At 34.3% G+C, this 18984-nt stretch overlaps 1 protein-coding gene across 2 annotated transcripts in view; it reads left to right on the forward strand.

The window, feature by feature from the left end:
* Positions 1 to 18984, forward strand: part of ZC2HC1A (zinc finger C2HC-type containing 1A) — a 52709-nt gene that overhangs the window by 15326 nt on the left and 18399 nt on the right. For both annotated transcript variants that reach the window (XM_008000943.3, XM_008000944.3), the window contains exons 4-7: positions 4296 to 4437; positions 6562 to 6710; positions 13103 to 13202; positions 14102 to 14201. In XM_008000943.3, coding sequence (XP_007999134.1) covers positions 4296 to 4437; positions 6562 to 6710; positions 13103 to 13202; positions 14102 to 14201 — 491 coding nt within the window. The remainder of the gene's footprint in view (positions 1 to 4295; positions 4438 to 6561; positions 6711 to 13102; positions 13203 to 14101; positions 14202 to 18984) is intronic.

The following is an 18984-nucleotide window of genomic DNA, read 5'->3' on the forward strand; positions in this document are numbered from 1 at the left end:
CACAAAATGTTGGGATTACAGGCATGAGACATCATACCCAGCCATCTTTTAAAGTACCATCTTTTGACTTTGTGGATTCAACACATAATTCTTGATTTTAAAAATATAGACATAATAGGAATAGTTGGGTATCTCAATAATATTACAAAATAAATCTCTGTAGCATGTGAGCCAGCATCATGTTTAGTGGAGGACACTAGAGGCAGTTCCCATTAAATCAAGGAGAAGGTTAAACTGTAACCAGTAAGTGTCAGCTGATACAGTTAGATAAGAAGAAGAAATTAGACGCCTAGATGTATTAGTCCATTTTCCTACTGCTATTAAGAAATACTGGAGACTGGGTAATTTATAAAGAAAAAGAGGTTTAATGGACTCACAGTTCTGTGTGTGGCTGGGGAGGCCTTACATCATGGTGGAAGGTGAAGAAGGAACAGTCACATCTTCCATGGCAGCAGACAAAAGCACGTGTGCAGGGAAACTTCCCTTTTTAATAAAACCATCAGATCTTGCAAGAATTATTCACTATCACAAGCACAACACAGGAAAAACCTGCCCCCGTGATTCAGTTACTTCCTAACGGGTTCCTCCCACAACCTGTGGGGGATTATGAGAACTACAATTCAAGATGAGATTTGTATGGGGACACCGCCAAACCATATAATTCCGTCCCTGGCCACTCCCAAATTTCACGTCCTCACATTTCAAAACCAATCATGCCTTCCCAACAGTCCCCAAAGTTTGGCTTAACTCATTTCAGGATTAAGTCTAAAGTCCACAATTCAAAGTCTCATCTGAGACAAGGCAAGTTTCTTCTGCCTGTTAGTCTCTAAAATCAAAAACAAGTTAGTTACTTCCTAGATACAACAGGGATACAGGCATTGGGTAAATACACCCATTCTAAATCAGAGAAACTGGCCAAAACAAAGGGGTCACAGGCTCCATGCAAGTCTGAAATCCATTAGGGTGGTCATTAAACCTTAAAGCTCTGAAACTTTGACTCCATGTCTCACATCCAGGTCATGCTGGTTCTAAAGGTGGGCTCCCATGGCCTTGGGCAGGGACTCCAGTCTCATATTTCCCTTCTGCAGTGCCCTAGCAGAGGTTCTCCATGAGAGCCCTGCCCCTGCAGCAAACTTCTTCCTGGACATCCAGGTGTTTCCATACATTCTCTGAAATCTAGGCAGAGGTTCCCAAACCTTAACTCTTGATTTCTATGCACCTGCAGGCTCAACACCATGTGGAAGCTGCCAAAACTTGTGGCTTGCACCTCTGGAAGCCATGGCTCTACTTGTACCTTTGTCCCTTTTAGCCATGCTTAGAGCAGCTGGGACGCAGGGCACCGAGTCCCTAGGCTGCACACAGTAGGGGGACCCTTGACCTGGCCTAGGAAACAATTTTTCCCTTCTAGGCCTCTGAACCTGTGATGGGAGGGGCTGCCATGAAGGTCTCTGATGTGCCCTGGAGACATTTTCCCCTTTGTCTTGGTGATTAATATTCCATTCCTTATTACTTATACAAATTTCTGCAGCAGGCATGAATCTCTCCCCAGAAAATGGTTTTCTTTTCTATTACATTGTTAGACTGTAAATTTTCCAAACTTGTATGTTCTGCTTCCTCTTGAATGCTTTGCTCCCCAGAAATTTCTCCCACCAGAAGCCCTAAATCATCTTTCCCAAGTTTGAAGCCACAGATCTCTATGGCAAGAGCAAAATGCTGCCAGTCCCTTTGCTAAAGCATAACAGGAGTCACCTTTGCTCCATTTCCCAACAAGTTCTTCATCTCCATCTGTTATCACCTTAGCCTGGACTTTGTTGTCCATATCACTATTAGCATTTTGGTCAGATCCATTCAACAAGTTTCTAGGAAGTTCCACACTTTCCCACATTTTTCTATCTCTTCTGATCCCTCCAAACTGTTTCAGCGTCTGCTTGTTACCCAGTTCCAAAGTTGCTTACACATTTTGGGTTATCTTAATAGAAGTACCCCACTCCACCAGTACCAACTTACTGTATTTGTCCATTTTCGTACTGCTATGAAGAAATGCCTGAGACTGGGCAATTTATAAAGAAAAAGAGGTTTAACGGACTCACAGTTTCACATGTCTGGGGAGGCCTCACAATCATGGTGGAAGGTGAAGGAGGATCAAAGGCACATCTTACATGATGACAAGCAAGAGCGTGTGTGCAGGGGATCTGCCCTTTGTAAAACCATCAGATCTCATGAAACTTATTCACTGTCATGAGAACAGCACAGGGAAAACATGCCCCCGTGATTCAACTACCTCCCACCGAGTACCCCCCATAACACGTGGAGATTATGAGAGCTACAATTCAAGATGAGATTTGGGTGGGGCACAGCCAAACTATATCAATAGATATTTGAAAAGACTAGGTAAAGCCACCATTATTAGAAGATAGGATATAATTGGAAAACCCAAGAGAATTAAGTGAGAAATTACTACAAACAATAGGAGTAAAGGGAAGTAATGTGGTAGGTTACTATGCAAAAATTACTAAGCTTCATATACTCAGCAAACAGGCTCTTGAGACATAACAATGAGGCAAGGACCTTCTGCAAAAGAACAACACAAGGTATGAAATACTTAGGAGTAAACTTTGTAATAAAAATACAAGACTTCCACAAAGAAAAAAAAATACTACTGAAAGATAAAAATGAACTGTTTTTCAAATGGAAATATATCCCATATTCTTGTATCGGTAGGTTCAACCTAATAAAGATTTTAAGTTTCTCAACTTGTTTATAAATGTAATTCTTAATTTTTAAAAATTAGACAAGTTGATTCAAAAGTTTACCTGGAAAAATTTATATACATGAATAACTAGGAAAATATTTAAAAAGCTTAATAAAATATTACCCTATCAGATATTAAAATACATTGTCTCAATATTGAAAATACTGGTGCTAACACAGGATAATCAGAACAGTGGAACAGAAGAGAAAGTTCAGAAATAGACCCAAATTCAGAAAGGAATTTAGTGTATTATACAGGTGTTATTTCAATTCTGTTGGTGGAGGGAAGTAGGGAGGGGAGAGCCACTAAAGGACAGGAAAAGTTCATAGCCATGTAAAAAAAAAAAAAAAAGCAAAATGTGATTCAATTTGTCACTCCACACACAGCAGGATAAATTCCACATGAATAAAAGATTTAAGAAATTTTAATTGATACTGGAAGTTGTAGACTTCCAGTAAACATGGGAAAATTTTATTTTTTCTTGGTGTGAGGTTGCACCTGGTTAATGCAGATCCAGAGGCCATAAAAGATTAGTAAATTAAACTGTAATTAAAAAATAAGTATACATAGTAAAAAATGATCCATAGGCAAGGTCAAAAGACAGATTGTTGATGGGAGGGAGGGAATAGTTTCCTATAAAAAATTACTTGAAATTATTACATTAAAGGCCAGTAACTCAATGAGTAAGTTGATGAGGAATATAAATAGTCCACAGTAAAGGCAATACATTAAATGATTCTTAACAATTTAAAAAGGTGCCCAGTCTCAATAATTATAAGAGAAAATCCAATTAAATACAGAAAGTAAGGATTATTTTTCATGTTTATAATTGATTCAAAAGACAAATGATAGATAATATACTCTGTTAGAGGATCTATGGGAAAACAGGGAAATACACTGTCTTAGTCTCGTTTCTGTTGCTGTAATAGAATACCACAAACAGGGTAATTTGTAAAGAAAATAAGTGTATCTCTCACAGTTCTGGAGGTTGGGAAGTCCAGGAGCATAGTGCTGGCATCTGGCAAGGGCTTTCTTGCTGCATAATCCCATGATGGAAGGGCAGGTGTGCCTGTGAAACAGAGAAAATGGGGGCCAAACTCACTCTTTTATCAGGAACCCACACCCTCAATAACATCTGCTACTGGGATAATGGCATTAATCCATCATGAGGGCAGAATCATAATGACTTAATCACCTTTCAGATGTCCCCACTTAGTAATACTGTTATAATATTAATTACATTTTAACATGAATTTTGGAGGGAACATTCAACCACAGCAACAGTCTTCGTGGCAGGATAAACGGATGTAACACCTACAGAAGGCATTTTAGCAGTGTCTTTTGCAATGAGAACTGCATTAAGAAATTGAATATAAAATTGCAATGTAGTTGCATAAAGTTTCTCTTTAAAATTATAAATTTGAGAAGGATATCATTTAAGGACTCCTGATAAGAGAACATTTAAAATGATGTGGCATTATCTGATATTTTATTTCAATATACTAAAAAGATACTGTTTGTTTATGTATTTATTTATTTATAGCCAGAACCACCAAAGAAACCATCTAATTGGAGAAGAAAACATGAAGAATTCATTGCTACCATAAGAGCAGCTAAAGGCCTTGATCAGGCCCTCAAAGAGGGTGGCAAACTTCCTCCTCCTCCTCCACCTTCTTATGATCCTGGTATATGGAATATTGTTGACAGAAATGTTCATGTGGGAAGAAAATAATGATAGAGTTTTTATAAATTTTAACTTGTTAAGCTTAACTTATAATCATGGAGTTTTATGAAGCATAATCTTTAAATGATTTGGTGTAAAACAGTGGTGGTAATCTAGTCATGTAGGCTTATAAAGACATTAATTTGGAACACGGAAATGTATTATGTTTTTATTTTAATACTTTTATTTAAGCATAAGGCATTATAATATCATTTAAAAATTATTATGGTAACTATTACATGTGAGCAATTTTAACCATGCTCACTGCGGATTGAAATGTAGTCATTCAGTAGGAGTCATATAATTTTGTTGCCTGGTTCCTTGGTATCTTCTCATCTGGGATTGATAAAAAAAATCGTAACTTCCCTAAAATGTATAATTCATGTGGCTCGACTACATTTATGCCTTAAATTTGTATATTGTTAATGTTTTTTCATTGAGCACGTAAAAGTTGCTTGATTCATTGTTACTAAAAGCAAAGCAAGATTTTTGCAACCCTGTATGAGATACTGAGATACCAGAGCCCCCAGTGGCCTAATGGATAAGGCATTGGCCTCCTTAACGCTTGGGCATTGAGATGCTGAGATACCGAAAGACTTAAAGTGACAAAGGTGACACTTTGACATTTGTTATTAGAGCAGCCTAAAGAGGTTGTTAATGTAACAGGGTAGCCACATTAATATTATGTTAGTACTCTAGATTGGGATTTATTTTCTAATAAAGAGAAAGTTCTTTAGCAAATCTAGATATGATCGTTTTTGACATTTTACTATAGAGGAGAGATATAGTATATTTACAGATATAATAAATATCTTAGATTTTATATGCCATAGGGTTTCTGTTGCAACTAATAAACTATAGACAAATATATAAATGAATGAGCATGGCTGTGTTTCTGTAAAACTTCATTTACAAAGACAGGCTACAGGCAGACTGGATTTGGCCCATGGGCCATACTTTGTGAAACCCTGTTCTAGGGTATTAATAATTAACTTATATGAATGAATGTTTCTGGTATGCTTCAACTGATCCTGGGTCTCTTTTAATACTACCTTTATTTTCTTCATGAACTTGAGTTTTCTCTGTGCTTTGAAGATATTTAGATATTGTGTCTTACTCTGCATAGCTACATTTCTCATGTCTAATATGAGAGAGTGAGAGGGTACCAGTTCTTCAGGATCATTTGGGCTTTAGAAGGTTTTTTAATCTTTTGGGCCTGACAAAAACAACTTATTTCTTTGTTATGAGAGGTTTAAGACCTACTCCAGTAGTAAGCAGGACAAATTTTTGAGCTGCAGATGAATATAAATTGTAAAGGGCAAACTCTCTATCAAAAAGTAAACCTGTTAAAATAAATTATAAACCTGTTAAGATTTCTTTTTTGACACTACTAGATTTTTACATTTATTCCCAGTGTCTCATTTGGTTATTTTACAATGCTACAAAATATGGTTCTGGAATAATTTCAAAAGAAGTTTGATTTACAGTATGTTTTGCATTTTGGGAAGATATTTTATCTTGGAAACATTTGCTGTTTCTTAAATTTGAATTATGTCAGTGAGATATATTTTAATCACTTCTTCCATCTGTTGAGACTTTTAAGAGAAAATAGCACTTTAAAGATAAGTAAACTATTTCTTGACAGTTTTCCATTAGATGAAATAAAAAATTTTAATAGATGAGCCTATATTTTAAAATGTATTTTAATGTCACATATTATTACTTCCTAACTAGTCTGCTGTATAAAATATATATCCATTATAAATGAAAACATAAAGGCAAAAAAGAAATAATGTTTTTCCTCTGCTTACTCTTTTGTACTAAGGATTTATCTTTTGTTCTTTTTCCTTCACACATTTGATTCAAAGCTAGGAGAAAATTGGAATTCATGTACCAGCAGACTTTTTTTTTAAGTCTTTACTGAGTTTAGACAAGTCAAACTGGGTAGTTATAAGGATATGGGAGTTTTTCTTATCAGACATTATTACTTATATTTTTTGAATGACTCTGCATAGAAGCTTAAGATTTTTTAATGTCCATTTCAAGTACTATGCTATTAATCTGTTTCTGTTTTTATCTGTTATAGATTATATTCAGTGTCCATATTGTCAGAGGAGATTCAATGAAAATGCAGCTGATAGACATATAAATTTCTGTAAAGAACAGGCAGCACGTATTAGTAATAAAGGCAAATTTTCTACAGATACCAAAGGAAAACCAACTTCTCGGACACAGGTGATAAGTTCAGTTTTAATAATTGCTATAAATGAGAAAATAGCTCATTGACTTTCATAGATTATTGTTTATGCTTTTCATGACATTAGACTGTATTTTTCTCACCTGCTTTTATATATATATATATATAGTTATATATATAGTTTTATATATCTATAACAGTTGTATGCTTTTAGCTCTTATATCTGTAAATCATTTCAAGCTAATTGTGTATAGTGTGAAGTAAGGGGCAACTGTTCCTTTTTGTCTGTGTGGATATTCTATTGTCTTAGCACGTTTTTTATATATATATATATATATATATAATATATATAAAGCTATATATGTATACATGTTTTTAGATTGAGTGAAAACGCTTATTATATATTCTTGGTCTTTTCTCAGATGTGTATTAAGAATATTTTCTCCCATCCTGTGACATGGCTTTTCATTTTCTTAAGGTTGTCTTTTGAAGAGCAAAAATTTTAAAATGTAATTAGTCCAATTTATTAATTCTTTACGATTTATGCTGCTTATGTTGTATCAAATAAATCTTTGCCTATACTAGGGTTGCAAAGATTTTTCTCCCATGTCTTCTATAAGTTTTATGTTTTTAGCTCTTACATCTATAAATCATTTCAGGCTAGTATTTGTGTATAGTGTGAAGTAAGGGGCAGGTTTTCCTTTTGTTTTCTATGTGGATATTCTGTTGTTTTAGCACAATTTGTTTAAAGGACTTTCTTTTCCCTGATGAATTACCGAGACACCTTGGTTGGAAATCAGTTGAATATAAACGTATGGGTGTATTTCAGGACATGCTGTTCTGTTCCATTGATTTATATCCCTGTCGTTTAGTCAATACCACATTCTCACTGAATAGTGAACCTTAATAAGTCTTAAAATCAAGTCGTCTAAATTTTCCTACTTGAATTCCTTTTAAAGCTTTCTTTGGCAAGCCGGGTGCAGTGGCTCACGCCTGTAATCCCAGCACTTTGGGAGGCCGAGGTGGGCAGATCACGATGTCAGGAGATCAAGACCATCCTGGCTAACATGATGAAACCCCATCTCTAATAAAAATACAAAAAATTAGCCAGGCATGGTGGCGGGCACCTGTAGTCCCAGCTGAGGGAGGCTGAGGCGGGAGAATGGCGTGAACCCAGGAGGATGAGCTTGCAGTGAGCCTAGATCGCACCACTGCACTCCAGCCTGGACGACAGAGCAAGATTCTGTCTCAAAAAAAAAAAAAAAAAATTATCTTTGGCTATTCTTGATTTATGCTTATATATACATTTATAATTGACTAGTCAACATCTACAAAAAATGACTTCTAGCATTTGACTGAGATTATATTAAATTCATAAATCAATTTGAGGAGAATTGGCATTTTAACAATATTGAATTGTTCAGTTCATGAACCTGTTATATTTTCTGATCATTTAGGTTTTATTTTAGCAGTGTTTTGTAGTTTATGTTATATAGGTCATACACGTATTTTGTTAGATTTTTCCAAGTATATCATGTATATGGATGATCTTGTAAATAGAATTTTATTTCATTTTTAGTTGTTTTTTGCTTGTTTAGAAAAACTGGATTTTTGTATATTAATCTTATACCCTGCTATTTTGCTAAATTCATTTACTAATAATAGTCTTCTTGTAGATTTCTTAGGACTTTTCTGTGTATACAGTCATGTCACCTGTAAATAAGGACAGTTTTATTTTCTTCACTCCAACCTTTTGGCTTTTATTTCTTTTTTGTGATTTACTACATGGGCTAGACTAATGTTGAATAGAGGTGATAAGAGTGGACATCCTTGCCTTGTTTTTCTGTTCTTAGGTGAAAAGCATTGTTTTTCATCATTGTGTATGATGTTCCATCAATTACTGAGGGAAATATGTTAAAATTATGACTTTTTTACATTTCTCTTTAGTTTTGCCTGCTTTTGATTCAAAATTTTGAATTTCTCTTATTGTTTGCATATGCACTTATAAATTGTTATGTCTTCCCCATTTATTGACCCTTTTATCATTATGAAGTGTTCCTTTTTGTCTGTGGCAATATTCATTGTGTTGCAGTATGTTTCATGTGATAAGAATATAGCCATTTTAGCATAATTATGCTCACTTCTTTTCTCTCTGTTCCTTAACTTAAGTGTGTGTTTTTGCCTTGCTATAAATGGTTTTTATATTTCTTTTTTAAAAATCAAATCTAGTAACTTCATCTTGTTGGTCAAATTGCCTGTCATTTACATTTGATGCAATTATTGATTTGGTTATGTTTAGGTCTGCCATCTGTTTTCTCTTTTTGTAATTTTTTAAAAAATTCATCATTTATTTTCCCTTTTGTATTCATAAGATTTCATTTTCTTTATTGGATTTCTAGCTATAAGTCTTTGCAGTTTTTAAAAGTGATTGCTCTAGGAATAAAAAATGCATCTTTGACTTACCCATATCTATGGATATTTTTATTTACCTCTGACCGGTTAGTGCTATTGTTTCACATATGTAACTCTAGACATTATAAGCCTATCAGTACTCTTGATTTGTATTGTTATACTTACTGCTTTATTATATATATTTATTAAAATTATAAATTTGCAAATTATAGTTGTATATATTATGGGGTACAAAGTGATATTATGATTCATGAATTCAATGTGGAATGATGAAATCAAGCTAATTAACATACTGTCACCTCAAGTACTTACTATTTTTTGTGGTAAGAACATTTGAAAATGTTTTCTCTTTGCAATTTTGAAAGGTATGATATATTATCATTTAGTGTATTCACTATGCTATGCAGTATATCTCAAAATAAAGACCACAACAAAAACTTACACCTTTGACCATCATCTTCTCCTTATTCTTTCCCCCCTTTCCCCCTCATTCTAGCCTCTGGTAACTACCATTCAGTTCTTTGCTGCTTAGAGTTCCATTGTTTTAGATTCTACATGTAAGTGAGGACATGTGGTATTCATATGCCTGTGCCCGGCTTAATTTCTCCAATTCCAATCCCTATAGTTCAGTCTTATTTATTATTATTATTATTTAATCCTTAACTACTAAATCTGCCACCTGTGTTCATTTGCAGTTAGTTTCTGTTGACTTGACATTTTTGCTAATATGGATCATGTTTTCTGTTTCTTTGCTAGTAATGTTTGGTTGAAAACTAGACATGACATGGTAGGTAATATATATCAATTTCTGTTTTTTTTTTTTTTTTGCAGTGTTTTTACTTTCTTTCCTTTTTTAGGCGGGGAGCAGTAAGGAGGTCTAAGTGTAGGTGGTTAAATCCAGGGTGTACAGTGTAGGATTTCCAGTAGTTTCCAGTCATCTGTTTTGTTGTAATTTCTATCTGTAGGATGGTTATATAGGCACTTAACTCTTCCAACGTTGAGCTTGTAATTTGTTATTGTGTTTTTAATTTCTTGCAGTTGGCTGACTATTTTTCTAATTTCCTATTTTTTTATAGTTTGTAATTTTCTATTAATATATTCATAGTTGTCTCCTATTTCTTTAAATGTAGTACTCATAATTGTTGTAATGTATGTCTGATAATTATAGTAGTATCCGGTGACCTGTATGGATATGTTCCTTGTTTTTTTTTCTCATTCAGGTTCCTTATATCCTTATTTCCCTGATTATTATTGACCTTTGCTGCTTGTTACAAGTAAAAAATTATTCGTGATTATCGTTCATGCCTTCTTCCGGAGAAGATGTGTGCTTATTCCTTTTAGGTATCTATGAGTATTATCAGTCTGGAAACATTTGAAAATAAATTATTGACTTAGTTTGCTTGACCAGCCTAATAATGCAAATTTATACAGCAAATCCATGTGATGTTCAGGTCGTTATTACAATCCCACATAGTTTGGCCTGGAAATTTCTTCTTTTCCTCTCATTTGACATTCAATGCTTTTACAATGATTCCTTATTCTTTCCTGAACATTTTTAGTTGTTAGTTGAAAGGTTGGTCTAAATAGTAAATTCTACCATTTTGTCAGAAATGGATGTCCTGCAGGTTCTTTAGACTTTTTCCAATTTCATTAGTCATTAGTCTTTGTATAAATATTTTTGTAAGGAAATGTGAGATTTGTGAGCAGCATAAAAACACAAAATAATAATTACCAAATAATAATGAATGAAATATGTTTAATTGTATAAAATGATTTCATTCTCCTCATCATTAAAATAGATTTATATAAAATTATTGATAGAGTCATTCTGAAAGTCTTCATAATAACACACAAAACTGTTGATTGATAGAGTCATTCTGAAAGTCTTTATATACCAGTAGACTTTCAGCTTGATGTTGTAGAATAGATAGAATATAGCTCAGAAAGGAAGGAGTCAGATTATCTAGGTCAGGGAAACAGCAAGATACCGAGGGAGAGGTGAATAATGTTTTATACAAGTGGTATTCGGAAAGGAAACTAACCTGACTAGTTCTTGTTGAAAGTAATGGGAAATATTATAGGATATAGATAAGGTTGTTCTAGCTTCTGAGTATCTCAGAAAAGTCAACAATAAAATTTAGTAAAATATTGGGAAGTCTTATATAGAGAGGAGAAAAGCAAAACATTTTTTGGAGACATGTTCTGCCTAAGTATTTGTAAGCCATTAAGTTGTTAATAATTTCTATTATAAACATAAACATCTTTAGTCTCCATTATGTAATGCTACCAGAAACCTTTCTGCCTGTGTCCTGCCTAAAGACTTGACCTCTCAATATGTAATAGGCCACATCAGCGCACTTCGTTTATGCTAATCATTTTGCTCTTTGTTGATTGTTTGCACAATTTGAGTGGGTCAACAGTCCTGTTTCCTAATCTGATTTTATAAACTCTGTTTTTATAGACATACCTCTCATAGTTTGACAAATCTTTGTTAGATCTTTTTTTTTTCCCCTATTGCTATAATTTTAAGTTTTTTTCTAATGTGTCTTTCTCTCTCCCTATTTATATAGTGGCCCAGAAGCCCTTTTAAACTACAAGCACCTCTAAGATTTTAAAACATCAGTATCATTATATGGTTCATCTCCCAAAGTCTCATAGACATTTGTTAATTTGAAAGACATTTACTGAAGGTTTCGGTTTTCTATTTTTCAGATGCTGGCATAATAGTGCAAAATGTGCATGCTACTTTTTTTGTGTGATCCTTTATCAAGATGTAACTTTTTAAAAATTCACGTGCAAAGTTAGAAGGATATAATGTTTGACTTCAAAATTGATTTTAGCTAGCTATTTTTGGTAGTAGTGCATCTTAAATTTTATATTGATTATTGGTTATAAAATATGATTTGATTTTTGAAAATGATGTTTAAAACCAATTTTTCACATGAAATCTTGAACCGTATTGGGCTAAATTCCAAGCACGTATGCAAGTATGATTTTCACCTTATGGTTGAAGCATTGGGCTAGAACCAGCATGAGTGTAAATTCCTGCTCTGTTGTGAAGTTGGGGCATAACCCTGGGCAAGTTCATTTCTTGCTATTGAAGCAGGTGACCAGTAAAATACATTTATAGTCAGGTAACTGAGCAAAATTTAGCTCAAAAAGAGAAAGTAAAATAAAATTAATAAAGATATCTCTTTAGACAAGTAGAGAAATATAAAAATCCAAGATAAGCTGAAATATCTTATGTCAATCCATACTCCATTAATTTAAGGTGGTCTGGTGAGGATAGTGACGCCAGAATTAGCTCTTTCTCTTCATATTGGGGAAATCCATAAGACAGCTGTTGTAAAACTTGTTCAGGTAATAGGTCATCTTATGATTTTTATCAGTAGGAAATATGGCTGAATTATATATATGGAATATAAAACCACATCCAGGAACACGTAAAAATCCTAACCTTTAGAGCTGCACCACCAAGTGAGCATCACCAGCTGTTTCTAAGTTTTTCTACTAATGTTTGTTTGGTGATTACAATCTTAACTTTGAGGAAGTATTTTCCATTAGACCTTTTTTTCTTTTTCCTGTGAACTGGAAAAGTTGCCGTTAGTTTGTTTTAGCAGTGGAACATCTGAGAGGGAATCTATTTTAGAAAACTTTAGAGGTGACATATTTTAATCTATACTTCCTCAGTTTGTATAATTCAGTAGCTAATAAAAAGACTGTTCATTTAAGGGAATGTGAGCTATTTCTTTCCAATTTTTTTTTTTTACTGTGGTATAATACATGTAGCAGAAACTTTACCATCTTAATCATTTTTGAGAGTACAATTCAGTGTATACTTACAAGTGTATCAATACATTAATGATGTGCAACCATCATCACCATTCATCTCCATAACTCTTTCTATCTTATAAGACCGAAATCCTAAACCCAAAGAATGTTAAGTTTTGAACCACTAGTTTGCAATCCATAATCAAAAAGTGATGTTGATTAAAAAAATTTTTTTTCATTATTTTAGTATAAGCCACCCGCACTTAAAAAGTCAAATTCTCCTGGAACTGCATCATCAGGATCTTCACGATTACCGCAGCCAAGTGGCACTGGCAAAACTGTTGTAGGTAATGATAGCCGTAAAGCAACTTGATTTGTTTTTAAAACCATGTTGGCAGAGCAGGAAATAAAGATAGTGGTCTATTCTGGAGTATTAAGATAGATTTATAATTAAGAAGAGGTGTGGAGGATAAGTAATTATTTCTGAAAACAAAATAACTTTGAGTAGTTTCTACTTTTAACATTTTTTTTTTTTTTTTGAGACAGAGTCTTGCTCTGTCGCCCAGGCTGGAGTGCAGTGGTGCATTGTCGGCTCACTGCAACCTCCGCCTCCCAGGTTCGAGTGATTCTCCTGCCTTAGCCTCCTGAGTAGCTAGGACTATAGGTGGATGCCACCATGCCCACCTAATTTTTTCTATTTTTAAGAGAGATGGGGTTTCACCAAGTTAGCCAGGGTAGTCTCAATCTCCTGAACTTGTGATTCCCCAACCTCAGCTTCCCAAAGTGCTGAGATTACTGGCGTGAGCCACCGCGGTGCCTGGCCATTTATTTTGTTGTTTTTTCAGCTTAAATGTTTGCCCCAGATGTTGTTATTGATGTATCATCTGTTTAGAATAGTCAGCCCAGTACTTTCTTTATTCTTTGATCCAGAATTTTCCTCTCATTTTACACTAACTCTTCATAGCTTTCTGAACTTGGCAATTGTTCTTAGTAGACAAATACTTAATAGTTAGAAGAAGATATGGACCACTGATATGTACCTTTATTTATATATAAATTATAAGAAAGAAATTTAGAAATTAGAATTGAAGGATGCTATATATTGTCCCCGGAAATGCCATTTAAAAAATGTCTTCAATGAAAATTTGATTTATGGTTACGAAATCATTGTTTTCTTTGTTAGATGCTCTGTTTTATGTAACTGTTTTTTAGAGTATTGTTAAAAATAATGCTTTTTTATTATAAGGTGTGCCTTCAGGCAAAGTGTCTTCAAGTAGCAGCTCTTTGGGAAACAAACTTCAGACCTTATCTCCCTCTCATAAAGGGATAGCAGCCCCTCATGCAGGGTAAGTCTACATTGGATATAATTATTAGTGGTGTATAATTAAATGATACTAAAGTTTTATTATGTTTTGATAATTGCTTTTTCATTAATCTTCATTTCCTAAGTTCATTTGTCTTTTAACATTTTTCTGGTCAGGAGCACACTCACTGCTGTTGAGTATCTAAATTTGTGTAACCATTTTAGAAAATAATCTGGTATTAAAAGCCTTAGAAATCATAACTTAAATTGAATAATTTTACTTCTGGGAATTTAGTCTGAGGAAATAAATTGAAATGTTGAAGATTTTTATACTAACTATAATTTACTAAGCACTATGTATCAGGCACTGTGCTAGACATTTTGCATATATTTTAGTTAAAACCACTTCATAATCAAGAGATAAGATCAGAGAAGCTCAGTTTGCTCAAAGCCACATAGCTGTTAAAGTTAGAAGCAATATATAAATTGGGATCTCTTCGACTGTAAACATTAGACTCTTTTCACGTTTTTATTATAATGTTAAGAAGAAATCACCAAAATGTCTAGCTTTGAATAGTAAATTATGAAAATCTATAAAGGGATATTTTGCAACTATAGTATGTATATACATTTTAATAAGGTGATTCTGTTAAGAGAAACGTGTTAGCTACTAAACTCTATGTATAGTATGATAGAAACAGTGGGGTGATTCTCTTAATTTAATACTTTTTTATATTTTTCTACAGTTATATTTACATGACTTTTAATGAAGTATATAAACTTTCAATAGTTATGGGAAAAATTATAACAGTGGAGATATTAATATAAGGCCATATATTTTTAGAAGTTTACCTATTTTGTATTTTGATATATCAGAAAATTAAGGGATTGCTACTGGACCATTAGAATGAAGGTGTATGTCTATATCTTTACATATACTGGTACAGTTGATTAATGAAATACAGCACACATTATTTTCTTTTTTTAATTTTAACTTTTAAGTTCAGGGATACAGGTGCAGGTTTGTTACATAGGTAAACTTGTGTCATAGGGGGTTTGTTGTATGGATTATTTCATCATCCAGGTATTAAGCCTAGTACCCATCAGTTATTTTCCCTGATCCTCTCTCTCCTCTTACCCTCCACCCTCCAAAAGGCTCCAGTATGTGTTGTTCCCCTCTATGTGTCCATGTAGTCTCATAATTTAGCTTCCACTTATAAGTGAGAACATGCAGTATTTGGTTTTCTGTTCCTGTGTTAGTTTCCTAAGGAAAATGGCCTCCAGCTCCATTCATGCCCCTTCAAAGGACATGATCTAATTCCTTTTTATGACTTCATAGTATTCCATGGTGTTTATGTACCACATTTTCTTTATCCAGTATATCATTGATGGACATTTAGGTTAATTCCCTGTCTTCAGTATTATGAATAGTGCTGCAGGGAACATATGTGTGTGTCTTTATAATAGAATTATATATGTTCCTTGGGGCATATACTCAGTAATGGGATTGCTGGGGCAAATGGTAGTTCTGTCTTTAGGTCTTTGAGGAATTGCCACACTGTCTTTCACAGTGGCTGAAGTAATTTACATTCCCATCAACAATGTATAAGCATTCCTTTTTCTCCACAACCTCACCAGCATCTGTTATTTTTTGTCTTTTTAACAGCAGCCATTCTGACTAGTGTGAGATAATACCTCATTGTGGTTTTGATTTGCATTTCTCTAGTGATCAGTGATGTTGAGCTTTTTTCATATGACTGTTGACTGCATGTATGTCTTCTTTTGAAAAGTGTCTGTTCATGTCCGTTGTCCACTTTTTAATGGGATTGTTTTTTTTTTCTTGTAAGTTTCTTTTTTTCTTGTAAGTTTGCTTTTTTTCTTGTAAGGTTGTTTAACTTTGTAAGCTTGTTTGTTAAATTATAGATGCTGGATATTAGACCTTTGTTGGATGCATAATTTGCAGAAATTTTCTCCCATTCTGTAGGTTTTCTGTTTAGTCTGTTGATAGTTTCTTTTGCTGTGCAAAAACTCTTTAGTTTAATTAGAGCCCATTTGTCCATTTGTGTTTTGTTGCAATTGCTTTTGGCATCTTCATTATAAAATCTTTGCTGCTGCCTATGCCCTGAATGGTATTGACTAGGTTATCTTCCAGGGTTTTTATAGTTTTGGTTTTACATTAGTCTTTAATCCATCTTGTGTTAATTTTTGTATATGGTGGAAGGAAGGGATCCAGTTTCAGTCTTCTGCATATTGCTAGCCAATTATCTCAGCACCTTTTATTAAATAGGGAATTCTTTTTCCATTGCTTATTTTTGTCAGATTTGTCAAATATCAGATAGTAGTAGGTGTGTGGTCTTACTTCTGGACTCACTATTCTGTTCCACTAGTCTGTATTCCAGTACCATGCTGTTTTGGTTACTGTAGCCCTGTAGTATAGCTTGAAGTCAGGCAGCAGGATGCCTCCAGCATTATTCTTTTTGCTTAGAATTGCCTTGGTTAGTTTGACTCATTTTTTATTCTATATTAATGTTGAAATAGTTTTCTCTGGTTCTGTGAAGAATGTCACTGATAGTTTAATGGGAATAGCATTAAATCTAGAAATTGCTTTAGGCAGTATCACTATTTTAATGATATTGATTCTCCCTATACATGAGCATGGAATATTTTTTCATTTATTTGTGTCATCTTTAATTTCTTTAAGCATTGGCTTGTAGTCCTCCTTGTATAGATCTTTCACCTCCCCAGTTACCTGTATTCTTAGGTATTTTATTCTTTTTGTGGCAGTTGTGAATGGGAGATTGTTCCTGATTTGGCTTGCTGCTTAACTGTTGTTAGTGTATAGGAATGCTAGTGATTGTTGCACATTGATTTTGAATCCGGAGACTTTGCTAATGTTGCTTATCAGGTTAAGAAGCTTTTGGGCTGATACAGTGGGGTTTTCTAGATATAGGATCATGTCATCTCCCAGCAGGGATAGTTTGACTTCCTCTCTTCCTATTTGGAAGCCCCTTTGTTTCTTTCTCTTGCCTGATTGCACTGGCCAGAATCTCCAATACTATGTTGAATAGGAGTGATGAGAGAGGGCATCTTTGTCTTGTGCAAGTTTTCGAGGGGGAATGCTTCCAGCTTTTGCCCATTCAGTATAATGTTGGCTGTGGGTTCATCATAAATGGCTCTTATTATTTTGAGGTATGTTCCTGCAATACCTAGTTTATTGAGAGTTTTTAACATGAAGGGATGTTGAATTTTATTGAAAACCTTTTCTTTATCTATTAAGATGATCATTTGGTTTTTGTCTTTAGTTCTGTGGTGATGAATAGCATTTATTGATTTGCATATGCAGAATCAACTTTGCATCCCAGGGGTGAAGACTACTTGATCCTGGTGGATAAGCTTTTTGATGTGCTGCTGGATTTGATTTGCTAGTATTTTGTTGAGGATTTTTGCATTGATGTTTATCAAGGTTATTGGCCTAAAGTTTCCTTTTGGTGTTGTATCTGTGCCAGTTTTGGTATCAGGGTGATGCTGGCCTCATAGAATGAGCTAGAGTCGAGTCCCTCCTCAATTTTTTGGAATAGTATCAGTAGGAATTGTACCAGTTCTTTGCACATCTAGTAGAATTCAGCTGTGAATCCATCTGGTCCTGGGCTTTTTTTGGTTGGTAGGCTATTTATTACTGCCTCAGTTTCAGAACTCATTATTTGTCTGTTCAGGGATTCAGTTTCTTCCTGGTTCAGTCTTGGGAGGGTGTATGTGTCCAGGAATTTATCCATTTCTTCTAGATTTTCTAGTTTATGTGTATTGAGCTGTTCATAATATTCTCTGATGACTTGTATTTCTATGGGGTCAAGTGGTAATATCCCTCTTGTCATTTCTGATTGTGTTTATTTGAATACTCTCTATTTTCTTCTTTTTAGTGTAACTAGCAGCCTATATTTTATGAATTTTTTAAAAAAACAGCTCCTAGATTTGTTGATTTTTTGAATGGTTTTTCATGTATCTTCTTCAGTTTAGCTCTGATTTTAACTGTTCCTTGTCTTCTGCTAGCTTTGGGATTTGTTTGTTCTTGGTTTTCTAATACTTTTAGTTGTGATCTTAGGTTGTTAACTTGAGATCTTTCTAACTTTTGATGTGGACATTTAGTCCTATAAATTTCCCTCTTCACAATGCCTTAGCTGTGTTCTAGAGATTCTGGTATGTTGTTTCTTTGTACTCTCTAGTTTCAAAGAACTTCCCGATTTCTGCCTTAATTTCATTATTTATCCAAAAATCATTCAGGAGGTTATTCAGTTTCTACGTAGTTGTATGGTTTTGAGTTAATTCTTAATCTTGATTTCTAATTTAATTGTTCTGTGGTTTGAGAGAATATTTGTTATAATTTCAGTTCTTTTGCTTTTACTGAGGATGTTTTACATCCAATTATTTGATCACTTTTATTTTATTTTATTTTTGAGATGGAGTTTCACTACGTCACCCAGGCTATAGTGCCATGGCATGGTCTTGGCTCACTGCAACCTCTGCCTCCTGGGTTCAAGCGATTCTTCTGCCTCAGCCTCTTGACCAGCTGGGATTACAGGGATGTGCCATCACACTTGGCTAATTTTTGTATTTTTAGTAGAGATGAGGTTTCCCCATGTTGGCCAGGCCAGTCTCGAAGCCCTAACCTCAGGTCATCTGCCTATATCGGCCTCCCAAAGTGTTAGGATTACTGGCGTGAGCCACCGCACCAGGCCCATGTGATCAATTTTAGAGTATGTGCCAGATGGTGATGAGAACACTGTATTCTGTTATTTTGGGGTATAGAGTTCTGTAAATATCTATCAGGT

The sequence above is a fragment of the Chlorocebus sabaeus genome, chromosome 8, assembly GCF_047675955.1.
Source record: "Chlorocebus sabaeus isolate Y175 chromosome 8, mChlSab1.0.hap1, whole genome shotgun sequence".
In the NCBI taxonomy this organism is placed as follows: Eukaryota; Metazoa; Chordata; class Mammalia; order Primates; family Cercopithecidae; genus Chlorocebus; species Chlorocebus sabaeus.